Source organism: Triplophysa rosa, linkage group LG1 (assembly GCF_024868665.1).
Source record: "Triplophysa rosa linkage group LG1, Trosa_1v2, whole genome shotgun sequence".
NCBI lineage: Eukaryota > Metazoa > Chordata > Actinopteri > Cypriniformes > Nemacheilidae > Triplophysa > Triplophysa rosa.
Genome location: NC_079890.1, coordinates 7,708,593 through 7,721,694, shown reverse-complemented (window position 1 = coordinate 7,721,694; position 13,102 = coordinate 7,708,593). Strand labels below are relative to the sequence as shown.

At 45.3% G+C, this 13,102-nt stretch overlaps 1 protein-coding gene across 1 annotated transcript in view; it reads left to right on the top strand.

Moving 5' to 3' along the window:
* mta2 (metastasis associated 1 family, member 2) overlaps positions 1-13,102 on the top strand; it is a 135,069-nt gene that overhangs the window by 43,860 nt on the left and 78,107 nt on the right. Inside the window, exon 2 of the mRNA XM_057350094.1 lies at positions 1,386-1,453. Coding sequence (XP_057206077.1) covers positions 1,386-1,453 — 68 coding nt within the window. The remainder of the gene's footprint in view (positions 1-1,385; positions 1,454-13,102) is intronic.

Below are 13,102 nucleotides of genomic sequence, written 5' to 3'. Positions count from 1 at the left end.
TGGTGGTTTTTGGTCCAATAATTAACACTTCTGTTTTGTCCGATTAATTGTTGTATTTCACTGACTGAAATGCAAATCAATTTATAACCTATATATAAAAAAATTCCACAGATTTTTTTTATATTCTGTCTCTATCAGTTAAAATAAACCTACCATAAAAATTATAGACCCTTCATTTTTTTGTAAGCAGGCAAACTTACAAAATTAGCAGGGGATCAAATAATTATTTCCCTCACTGTCTGTCAAACACTGAACTCACGAGACTCACTGTCTGAACCCAACAAATCAGTCACTCAAAACACCTCAGAACACAAGCGTGCTTAGACCATTTAACAAGAGTGGTTAGTAAGATTACGTATTTAAAGTTTTTTTATTACAATGTGTAGTAAAGTACATATATAATAATTTAGTTCTGAGTTACTTTTGAGTTTTGAGCTAGCTGATTTAATTTAATTAGATGTGGTAAAAATAAAGAAGACCAGTGGAAAAATTACATCTTTTTGCAAAGAGTGCAATAAAGGAGGATTGATAAGCGTGATAGGTTATATTTGTGTCAGATCATTTCATAGCCAATATACAGTATAACTTGAATATAAAACTAAATAATAACAACTGTATAAAATAAGAAATACAAAGTTTCTTTGCATTTATTTTGGATTTATTGGGCTTGCAAGTGTTAAACCGCAAATATGAAGCGGTCTATAGCCGACTATTTTAAAAGACCGAGTGACAAATTAACAGAACGATTCATCAACTGAGGTCATTATGCAAGGTCATTATGATTACTATAAAAAGGGTGCGACCAAATTGTAAGTTGGTGCGACCAGTGGGGAAAATGAGTCTAGAGCCCTGTTATTACATTTGTAAGGAATCTAAAGCGTCTGCACAGTTTATGAACTTGTGGGTGCAGAATTCAGAAATTACCTGAGGGAACAAATAACAAAACTGCGGCCACAAATTTGCAGGTTTTCCTCCAACAGGGAAATTGCATGGTCCGTACTACGAAGATATTATAAAACATGAATTCATTTCTTTGTGATTTGCTGTTTTTACAGATAGACGCATGTTGCAATTTGGTCCCATAAATGCTGGCCCCACCACTTTGTGATGCCACGTGAAACTTATGATTAGTTACAGTTAGAATTCAAGATGTTGTTATAATGACAACACCCCTTTATACATTATATAAAATAATCCATTTTTACTATATTTTGTTTCTCTAGAATTTTTTATTTAAATCCAATTAAATAAAAATGAATTCAAACTCATAAAATTCCTAAATGTTTTGTGATGGCTTACGATTTGGATTTATTTATGCCTAAAAGTAGCTTCATGTTTAGAAAGGAAGCTCTGTCTCTTATCAATGGCTTCTTTGTCTTCAACAGATTACGTGTATTTTGAAAACTCCTCAAGTAACCCTTATCTGATCCGCCGAATAGAGGAACTCAACAAGGTGAGTTTGGAACATCCATTATAGGATGAAACTAAACAAAATTTTATGTGTATGTATTTTTTTATGTACTTTATTTTTTCCATGTTCTCATTTGGCCATTCAGTGACATGACAGAATGAATCTGATGTTGAACTACCTGTAATTAGTTTTTCTTTTTATTTTATACCATCAGTTGCATGAGTTTATAGGATAAACGTACCTATTAAAAGAACACTTCATCTGAGAAATTAAATTAGCCCATATTTTACTCAACCTCAAGCCGTCCCAGGGGTATATTTTCTTCTTTAACCCTCTGTGATCTGAGGGGGTTTTGAGGCCCTGGAAAAGTTTAGACATACCCTGACATTTGTGCTTTTTTTCAGTAGTGTAGTTATATAAAACATATCACTGTATTTAGCACAAACTAAGCAACGATAATATGCAAGCAACATCTACATACATTAGGGCTGTGTATTGGCAAGTGCTTCCCGATACGATACATATCACTATAGATGGGTCACAATACAATATATTGCTATGTATTTTGATACGATACACATTTGCGATATATTGAAATACTTTAAATAAAAAATGTAAAATGTAGAGCTAGAAATACAACATGCTGTGCACCACCTGGGGTTTTCTGTAAGGATAAGTGTAAAACATCCCTTACCTCTGCAGAGTGGCCATGATGTGCGATGCATGGACCTTTAGATCAGAGGTTTGGGTTCTCAAACTGTGGATTGCGCCCCTCAAGTGGGTAGCACGGGGGAATAAGGTGGCTCACGCAAGTCACTTGGCTGCTGTGGTGCATTACAGTTAAAACAATGAACATGGGCAGTTTAAAACCCTGGTTCATCCGTGTTGTAAATGCGCTGGTGTCACATCCGTGAAAGCACAATAAATGTCATTTTTACTTTTCTTAATAAACTTTTTGTCTAATGCACTGCAGTAGCCAAGTGACTTGTGTCATGACTTGCGAAACCTACAAACAGCATTATTTTACTCATTAAACTCATTACTCCATTACTTATTTTGAAAACCAAAGCACACCCACACATCAGCTCTGAGAGCTCGAAGCGTTCTTATATTTTTCGCCATGCTCTCTTCCACTTACTTTGGCCGTATGAATATGACATGATTTAAAAAAATATATCGATAGTACAGGCATCACTATCAATACACTATCGAAAAAAAAATTACGATAGTTACATGTATTGATATCTTTGCACAGCCCTAACGTACATGCTTGTTTTTCAGAAAATACTGTTTATGTGCAGTTAGAAAAAATTACCTGTTTTAAGTCACTGAAATAAAGGCAGCAAACACATGCTAAAACATATGTACCCAAGACTTTTGAGTACTGGACCTTGTACACTGGAAATTTACTACAAAAAAAATGTGTAAACCATTCTGCTCACTCGTTCAGCTAAAATTTTTTGTGATTTATCTTGTAAGACACTTTCTTTGTGGAAAGGCGATATGTGAGGGAGTGTCAATGTCCATGAATATTTATGTATTTCACACCTGGAGAGGTAAAGACCCAACCCCTATAATGGGCCATACACGTGGAATTTTTAAGGTGTGAGAAGACTATATGTATTATTCTAACAATATGCTAATAAAATAATGCCTTAAATTAAACTATATAAACTCCCCAAAAAACACTAATAATAACAATGCATACTTTAGGATAAAAGCAATATTTAGGCTATAAATGCAACATTTTAAATGAATGTCATAGCTAACAAACACTCCATAGAAATTTGTTATTATCGGGCACCTCACAGCATATTGAAAGACGCCAAAAGTTGTTTTAAAGAGCCAGAAAGCACTGTCGACCAGGTAAATGAACAGTTCCGGTGTAACAGTAAATGTTACCAGATCGTTGTCATGTATGAAATATTGTCCTCAATGAGATGCTTTTGGATATATAACGACAAAATCATTTGTCGTTAAATATGTCGTATTGCATTTCAATCCTAGCCCGATGAGACCCAAATCATTTACGCTCCTAGGGCCGGGCATCTGTGCACAAGCGCTACTGTCCCCACTCCTACTGTCCTCACTTTACGATCTGAACCGAAGCACACTTACGTTATTATGATGCGACTGTTTTGAGGTAAACGGTAAGAAAAGCACACACTCTCTCATCACAATATAGAGTAATGTTAAGTTTGTGATTTATTATGTTAGACTTCATGCGCGTGTTGCGCAGACCCATCCGCTTAAGTAACACGAGAAATAACTCCTGCGGTATGCACAGCACTGTATAATGTCCGACAAACCTAATATTTGAAGCTGTTTGAGACGCGGTAACACAGGTCTGCATGTGATCGTGTCCCACGGAAGGTTTTTTCCTTAAGGAGAGGAGATAAAGGTGTCACGACCCGGGTCAGGTCGGGGTAATTGTCTGCACGGGAACGGTCTTGTTTTGTCGAGCACGTGGAAGCTGTCTACTGACAGCTGACCACGTGCTCGGAGTCTGCGTCACTGTTCCCGCCCTCGTGTCTCCGTTAGGGTTTTCCTTGCACTGGTGTTTTTCCACTCAGCTCTCACACCCCTGTTCTCACTTCCCTCATTAAGCCTGCTTGTTACCACAATTGTCCCACACCTGTTGACTATTCCAGCCCGTCTAGGTTTCCTTTATAATCTCTTGATGTTTCTTGTCCTGTGTCTGACCGTTGTGTGTTTTTCACTACAGACTGACCTAGGTGCTGCTGCGGCTCACCTATTGCTTCTCGATATCCACTTGGATTCCTTATCCTTAGCCTTAGCCTTGCCACAGTCCTAGTCATAGCCTTAGTCCTAGCTCCTCTAGTCATTTTGCCTTCACGAACGTGCTTCACTTGACTCTGTTTTCCTTAGCTTTTCCAGTGTGTTCTCTCCTCTCTCCCATCACGTCCCAGGTCTCGCTCCACACCCGACCTAACAACAGTCGCATCAGGGGCACGATCTTCGCCACGAGCTACCACTTCTCTCTCCTCCTGAGAGTTGATTCGAGGAAGACCCTCGAATCCCTATTACTGACCCCTTACCTCGAGGCTCTTCGGAGTACTCTCCCGTTCCGGTGGAGTATCTTTCTTCTTCCTGCGGCTATGCATTCCTTGGCTGTTTGGATTATTGACTGTTGCCATTCACTAATAAAGCTTTTTCCCGCATTTGGGTCTCTCTCAGCTTTGTCGACCGTGACAGAACGGTCAGACCAACATCACGACCCAGCGGGACCGGATCTCTTACGCACGGCGTTTCAACAACAGGGCGTTTTGCTGGGACAGCAGGCGTCACGCCTCACCGCCGCCGCCCAGGAGGTTGACGCCCTTCATCGGCAAGTGGCGGCGTTGCAGCTTCAGGTTTCGGAACTCCTCCGTAGTACCGACGGAGCTGCGGGATCACCATTTTCTTCACCACGCGGAGCCTCTACTGATCCAGAGCCCCATGCCAACAGTCCCCCACTTTACGACGGGGATCCCAACTCCTGTCGGGCGTTTCTATCGCAGTGCTCTCTGGTGTTCGCCCTCCAACCACGCCGTTATTCGACAGAAGAAACCAGGATTGCGTTCATACTCACCTTGTTGACTGGACGAGCATGCCAATGGGGGGTCGCGGTGTGGGAGGCTCAGGACCCTTGTTGCCGTTCTTTTCGAGAGTTCCGGGAGGAGATGACTAGCCTGTTCAAGAGGTCGGTTCGTGGTGATGAGGCGGTGGCGCAGCTCTCACGTGTTGTCCAGGGAAGAGGCACGATTACGGACTATACTATTCGCTTCAAGACATTTTCCGCGGCTTGTGACTGGAATGCAGGGGCGCTGCGTGCACGCTTTCTCAATGGCCTTAACCCCAATATCGCTGATGAGATCGCAGCACTGGATTCTCCACGTGGTTTGGAGGAGCTGATCAACCTCTGCCTCCAAGTCGAGAGTCGGATAACTGCCCGTCGCCAGCGCCGCTCCTCTCCACCCTCCAGCCGGGACGCCAACCCCACCCACCTTCCTCAGCCGGACTCGGAGCCATGTAGATCGGGCGGTCATGCCTTACACCGGCCCAGAAACACCAGCGACTCATGGACGGTCTTTGTTTTTATTGTGGCAAGGCGGGCTATTTAGTAATTCACTGTCCGGCAAAGGGCCGACGCCCACCCGTAGAACGGAGATTACGGTTGGGCGCCATCTATGATTCTTCTCCGAACTCACGCACCTTGCTGCCATTTAACCTCACCTTCGACCTTACGACCCACTCTTGATTGGCTCTGATCGACTCCGGGGCTGAAGGCAATTTCCTGGATGGGGCCACGGCTCAGAAGTGGGGCATTCCTATTCACTCCATAGATCCGCCGATCTCAGCCGTGACGCTGGCGGGACTGCCCCTATCCACCGTCACCCACGTCACCTCTCACGTAAGCCTTTTTCTGTCTGGTAATCACTGTGAGAAGATTAGGCTGTACATCCTCGATTCCCCCACAAACCCTCTGGTATTAGGGCATCCGTGGTTGTCACAGCATAATCCTCACATTGATTGGGTGAACACTTCTGTCTTAGCGTGGAGCCCTGCTTGTCATGTGTCTTGTCTTGGTCCTGCTCCCTCTCCTGTCTCTGTGTCTCCTGTGTTGCAGGTTAGTGACGTCGACTTTGTCGGGGTCCCGGGGGATTACCACGATCTGCGATCCGTGTTTAGCAAGTCCCGGGCCACATCCCTTCCTCCTCATCGGCCCTACGACTGCGCCATCGACCTACTCCCGGGCACTTCTCCGCCTAGGGGTCGGTTATTTTCCCTTTCGGGTCCTGAAAGAGAGGCCATGGACAAGTATATTTGTGAGTGTATTAACACCGGGCTCATTCGCCCCTCCTCCTCGCCGGCCGGTGCGGGTTTCTTCATCGTACAGAAGAAGGACGGCTCCCTTCGTCCCTGCATTGATTATCGAGGTTTGAACGAGATTACTGTTAAGAATAAATACCCCTTGCCTTTAATGTCGTCTGCCTTCGAACTTTTACAGGGAGCTCGGGTCTTCACTAAGTTAGACCTCCGCAATGCCTACCATCTGGTACGCATTCGCGAGGGGGACGAGTGGAAGACGGCATTTAATACACCATCGGGACATTATAAGTATTTGGTTCTTCCGTTCGGGCTGACCAATGCTCCTGCCATCTTCCAGAGCCTCATCAATGACGTGTTGGGTGACATGATTAACCGATTTGTCTTTGTGTACCTGGATGATATCCTCATTTTTTCCCCCTCTCTCCAGGAACACACCCAACATGTCAGAGGGGTTCTCCGGCGCCTTCTCGAGAATCAGTTATACGTCAAGGCGGAGAAGTGCGAATTCCACTCCGATACCGTTTCGTTCCTTGGCCACGTGATTTCGCCCCGAGGCGTGGGACCGGATGACGCTAAGATTAAGGCTGTCGCCACATGGCCCGTTCCCGACTCTCGTAAGGCTCTGCAGTGGTTCCTGGGGTTCGCCAACTTTTACAGGCGGTTCATCCGGGGTTTCGGCCCGGTGGCCGCACCGCTCACAGCGTTGACCTCCACCAAGGTATCGTTCTCCTGGAACTCCCTCGCTCAGGTAGCCTTTGAGAAACTTAAGTCCCGGATTGTCTCTGCTCCTGTGCTCTGTTTTCCAGATCCGGAACGTCAGTTTATTGTCGAGGTCGATGCTTCCGATGTCAGAGTAGGCGCAGTCTTGTCCCAGCGTGCCAGTCATGATGAGAAGGTGCATCCGTGCGCTTTCTTTTCTCATCGCCTGAGCCCTGCGGAACGGAATTATGATATCGACAACAGAGATCTGCTGGCGGTTCGTCTAACCTTGGGTGAGTGGCGTCACTGGTTGGAGGGTTTGACGCAGCCGTTCTTGGTCTGGACGGACCATAAGAACTTGGAATATGTCCGTTCAGCCAAGAGGTTGAACTCTCGTCAGGCCCGCTGGGCATTGTTCTTCGGCAGGTTCAACTTCACCCTGTCGTACCGGCCTGGTTCTAAGAATACTAAGCCTGACGCTCGTTCCCGTCTGTTCGAGAGCCCGGGCAGGGAGGATCCCGTCGACTCTATCCTTCCTAGGGATAGAGTGGTCGGTGCCCTTGCCTGGGAGATCGAACAGCGGGTGGCGGAGGCAGGTCGCAGGGTGCAAGTGCCGAGGGGGTGCCCAGCGGGTCGGTTGTTTGTTCTTCCTCGGCTGCGCTCGGAGGTCCTCCAGTGGTGTCATTCTTCCAGACTGGTGGGCCATCCAGGAGTCAAGGGAACCTTGGCGTGCGTACGTCAACGGTTTTGGTGGCCGTCGGCTCCCGATGATGTCAGACAGTTCGTGTTGGCTTTCCCGGGTCTGTGCTCAGAGCAAGACTTCTCGCCGTCCACTTGCAGGTCTGCTTCGGCCCCTTCCCATTCCCTCCCAACCCTGGTCACACATTGCCCTGGACTTTGTCACTGGCCTTCCCCTGTCTAGAGGCATTACCGTTATTCTTATGGTGGTGGACCGGTTCTCCAAGGCGGCCCATTTCATTCCTCTTCCCTAGCTTCCCTCTGCCCGGGAGATGTCCCAGCTGATGGTGACCACGTCTTCCAGCTCCACGGCCTTCCGGTCGATGTGGTGTCCAATAGGGGTCCTCAGTTCACCTCCCGGTTCTGGAAAGAATTCTGTAGGCAGATCGGGGCCTCTACGAGTCTGTCCTCAGGTTTCCATCCTCAGACCAATCGACAGTGCGAGCGAGCCAACCAGGAACTCGGACGGAGACTCCGCTGTCTGACATCCAACAACCCCGGCTCCTAGAGCCAACAGCTCTCATGGGTGGAATACGCTCACAACTCCCTTCCCGTCTCTACCACAGGTATGTCTCCATTTGAATGCTCTCTTGGATTTCAACCCCTTCTGTTTCCCCCTCAGGAACTCGATGCTGCGGTTCCCTCAGCTCTGGCCTTTGTCCGACGGTGCCACCGGACTTGGACAAGGGCCAGAGAGGTTTTGGCCCGAACCTCTCTGAGGACCAAAGCAGCGGCCGACCGTCACCGGACTTTTTAATATATGATTTATTTATTGAGTTTTCAACAAAAAGAACAGACACAGACCCTTATATACATCTGAGTGGGTAATATACAACAGACCAGTGAATGAGGTGAGGTAAGCACTAATAACAGAAAGTGTGGAACGCCTTCTAACGACCTCCTAGCAAGAGAATAGCGACACACAGCGACACAGTCTCTGGTGGTCTAAACGCACCTTTAGGGGCGATTCACATTTCGTGTCAAAAAACGCGAGCCGTGCCACTTTCTCTTGTCAAATGATCAGCGCACCCCACGCACACGTGGCACTCTGAAAAGTTAAAATATTTAAATAATTAAGTTGATTCTGCTGATATTAGAAAAACAATGTTCCCCGCCACGCGTTTTTCAACCCCTGGGGGTTAAGTGGACAACAGTCGGAGTTATATTGAATAATATCCTAGCTCTTCCCAGCTTGGTAATTGTGTTGGATTTTGAAGCTCCAAAAAATTCATGTATCCATCATAAAGCTAATCCATACTCCTTTCGGGGGGTTAACACATGTCTTCTGAAGCAGATTGATTTTTTTTTTTTTTAATATTGTATTTCTAATCTATGGCTTCTGGCAACGGCAGTATGCACGTTCATGAGAAATTCAAGTTCTGGGTGAAGGCTGACTTTGACGTATGATGACGTAAGCTGCATTTTGTGCATATTTTATCATTTATTTTATTTTGTACATAAAATCATCCTGTGAAAAATAACGTTAATATTTAGGGTTTTTCCTGGCTTAAAATGAGGCAGAGGCGGCAGGGCCGGCGCCAGGGGGGAACTCGCGGGCCATGCCCCCCACAGGGTTGTTGTGCCCCCCCACATGACACAGTTTTAAATTCATGTAATGCATACTGAAAATAATTAATAAAAAGTTTTAGCGTTTAAAGAATTTTAAACGAAGTGGAAATTGGTAGCCTAGCCGATGTGTTTACTTTGTAAAAAAGATTAATCTAGTCCGGTTGTTGTGATGATGCGTCATTACGCAGCGTATTAATGTATGTTTAGGCCTACATGTGGAGGGAAGCCGCTAGCAATTAACAAAGTTGCAGACGCTCTATGCCTCACAAATGGAAGGCTCAGTTAGTTCAGCTTTGGAAAAGGAAAATTTACAACCGAATGGAAGGACACAGTTTTAAGGAGGTTTAATGTTCGCACGTGGCGCCTTCATACCACTCTGTTCCCAGAGCAGCTCTGGGTCTCTCTGATCATTGCCTGGTTCATCTTCTTCCGACCTACAGACAGAAGCTTAAATCTGCCAAGCCTGTAGCAAGAACAGCAAAGAGATGGAGCAGCGAAACAGAGCGGGCCTTACAAGCCTGTTTCGACTGCACGGATTGGAGTGTCTTTGAAGCTGCAGCCACTGATCTGGATGAGTTAACTGACACAGTGACATCCTACATCAGCTTCTGTGAGGACATGTGTATTCCCACCAGGACTCGCTTAACATACAACAATGACAAACCATGGTTTACAATGAAACTGAGACAGCTTCGTCAGGCCAAAGAAGATGCTTACAGAAGTGGGGACAAAGTCTTGTATAATCAGGCCAAAAACACACTGACAAAGGAGATAAGAGCAGCTAAGAGAAGCTACTCTGAAAAGCTGAAGAACCAGTTTTCAGCCAACGACCCTGCATCAGTGTGGAAAGGCCTGAAAGACATTACCAACTACAAGCCATCATCCCCTCAGTCTATGGGTAATCAACGACTGGCTGACGACCTGAACGACTTCTATTGTCGTTTTGAAATGCAGAGTCTCACCCTTCACACCCGCCCTGACCCTATCTCTGCTATACCATTAACACCTCCTCTTGACACTCAACCTGCACTTAAGATCTGCGAAGAGGATGTTTGCCAGCTTTTCCGCAAACAAAAGATCAGAAAAGCACCAGGCCCAGACAATGTCTCACCCTCCTGCCTGAAAGTCTGTGCGGAGCAGCTGTCGCCCATCTTCACTAATATTTTTAACAGATCTTTGGAGCAGTGTGAAGTCCCTTCATGCTTCAAACGCTCCACCATCATCCCTGTACAGAAGAAACCCAAAATATCTGGACTTAATGACTACAGGCCTGTTGCTTTAACATCTGTGGTCATGAAGTCATTTGAGAGACTTGTACTGGCCCACCTGAAGGACATCACCAGACCACTTCTTGATCCCCTCCAGTTTGCTTACCGAGCAAACAGGTCTGTGGACGATGCAGTAAACATGGGACTGCATTACATCCTACAACACCTAGACAGACCAGGGACTTACGTCAGGATCCTGTTTGTAGACTTCAGCTCGGCCTTCAACACCATAATCCCAGACCTCCTCCTGCCCAAGCTTACCCAGCTCTCTGTGCCAACCTCTACCTGTCAGTGGATTATTAACTTCCTGTCGAACAGGCAGCAGCTAGTGAGGTTGGGAAAATTTAAATCCAGCACATGTACCATCAGCACCGGAGCTCCTCAAGGATGTGTTCTTTCTCCACTGCTATATTCACTCTACACAAACGAATGCACCTCTACAGACCCTTCTGTCAAACTCCTGAAGTTTGCAGATGACACCACAGTCATTGGCCTTATTCAAGACGGTGATGAATCTGCCTACAGAAAGGAGGTTGCTCAGCTGGCTGCCTGGTGTAGTCAAAACAACCTAGAGCTGAATGCATTCAAGACAGTGGAGATGATAGTGGATTTCAGAAGGAACCCTCCATCACTTCCTCCCCTCACCATCCTGGACAGCACTGTGGATACTGTGGAGTCATTCAGGTTCCTGGGCTCCACCATCTCTCAGGACCTGAAGTGGGAGTCCCACATAGACTCCATTGTAAAGAAGGCCCAGCAGAGGTTATACTTCCTCCGTCAATTGAGGAAGTTCAACCTACCACAGGAGCTACTGACCCAGTTCTACTCAGTGGTCATCGAATCTGTTCTGTGCACTTCAATTACTGTTTGGTATGGCTCGGCCACCAAATCAGACCTACGAAGACTACAACGGACAGTTCGTAGTGCTGAGAAAATTATTGGTGCTCCTCTGCCCACACTTCAGGACCTGTACGATTCCAGAGTGAAAAACAGGGCAAGAAAAATCATCATTGACTCCACACACCCAGCACACAAACTCTTTGATCTGCTGCCCTCTGGCCGGCGCTTTAGAGCACCAAACACCAGGACTTCCAGACACAGAAGCAGCTTCTTCCCCCAGGCAATCTCCCTCCTAAACAGATAACTGCTCCTTAAGAGCAATATTCCACTTCCACTACTCCTATAGTGTGCACTATAGTGCCTTATTATATCTACATCTTATGTATACATGTATATAACACTACCTCTACTTACTAAATTATCCATTTGCACAAGTGTACATACAATCTGTTAATATGTTTATTCTACTATATACTACCCTGTACAATGTCTCTTATATGTTATTATCCCCCATTTTCTGTAAAATAGTCTTTATTTTATATATGCACAATTTAGAATCTTTTAGACTGTAAATCGTATTATATTGTATTGTCATTGTGTTGAATGTCTGTACTAGAAGCTTCCAACACCAAAGAAAATTCCTTGTGTGTGCAAGCACACTTGGCAATAAAGCTCTTCTGATTCTGATTCTGATTCAGCTTTTTTAAAAGGTACGTGCATTTATTTTAGCAAGCCTTGGTGCGAAGGAGCATTATATCACAGCATAGGTTAGAATTGTCAAGCTGTTGTTTTTGTTGTGACTGTGTGTGGTAATATTGTTTCATTTGTGTTATTCTTGTTCACTTGTACGTAAAATAGCATCCTGCATGAGTTGTAAGTGTGCCTTTGCACAGATGTGGTAGTTTTGACTTTTTTGTATTAATGATGCTGATTGTGTGCCCTCCCACTGGGAGCCACTTTCCCCCCTGTTAGTCGTGGTCTGGCACACTATTCTGAGAGGCGGTACTTTGCTGATCTTGTACACACACGCACATGTAGGCCTACCGTACCCTTAGGTGGTTTAACCAAAACACTTTACATACAAAATATAAAAGTCCTTAAAATTAGATAAAAATGACAATTATTAAGTTATATAAAACATTACATTTATGTAACCAAACCGAAAAGTTGTTTAAAAAATATAGGCTTTTTATCCTTTTCAACTAACTTTTCAGCCCACAATAACCAACTGAATTAAACAATGGCCGTTTCTCAATTCTAACAATGCAAAGAACGGACTTGTGTTTCTTGGAGACTGGTCTTGCGAGGCAGCCTCGGAAGAACAAACTTGGATGGATGCGCTGCAGTGACTTCTGTGACTTCAAATGGGTTCCTTGCGCGCGCAAGGCTGCATTCGATGCATCCTTGATATCAAGAACACATCCGGGTACTTTCATGTGTTCTCTGTTCTTGAGTATTGGAACCGGACTTTGATGGTTATTGATGATGTAGGAACGATGATGGATGAACACGAGGACACAAGATGTCATGACTCTGCTCTATCTTGTCATGGATTTCTTGGTCTTGTGGCAGAGTCGTGGCAAAGCCTTATGTTTAGTGTGAGAAGCCATGGGGTGTTTACCTTTTTGACATTCCATGTGCTTTCTCGTGTCTTGTCATTGGCCCCGCCCCTCTCGTTTCATGTATTGCTTCCCTGCCATGTCTAATGTTTCCCACCTGCCCTCGTTGATTACCCTTCGTTTGT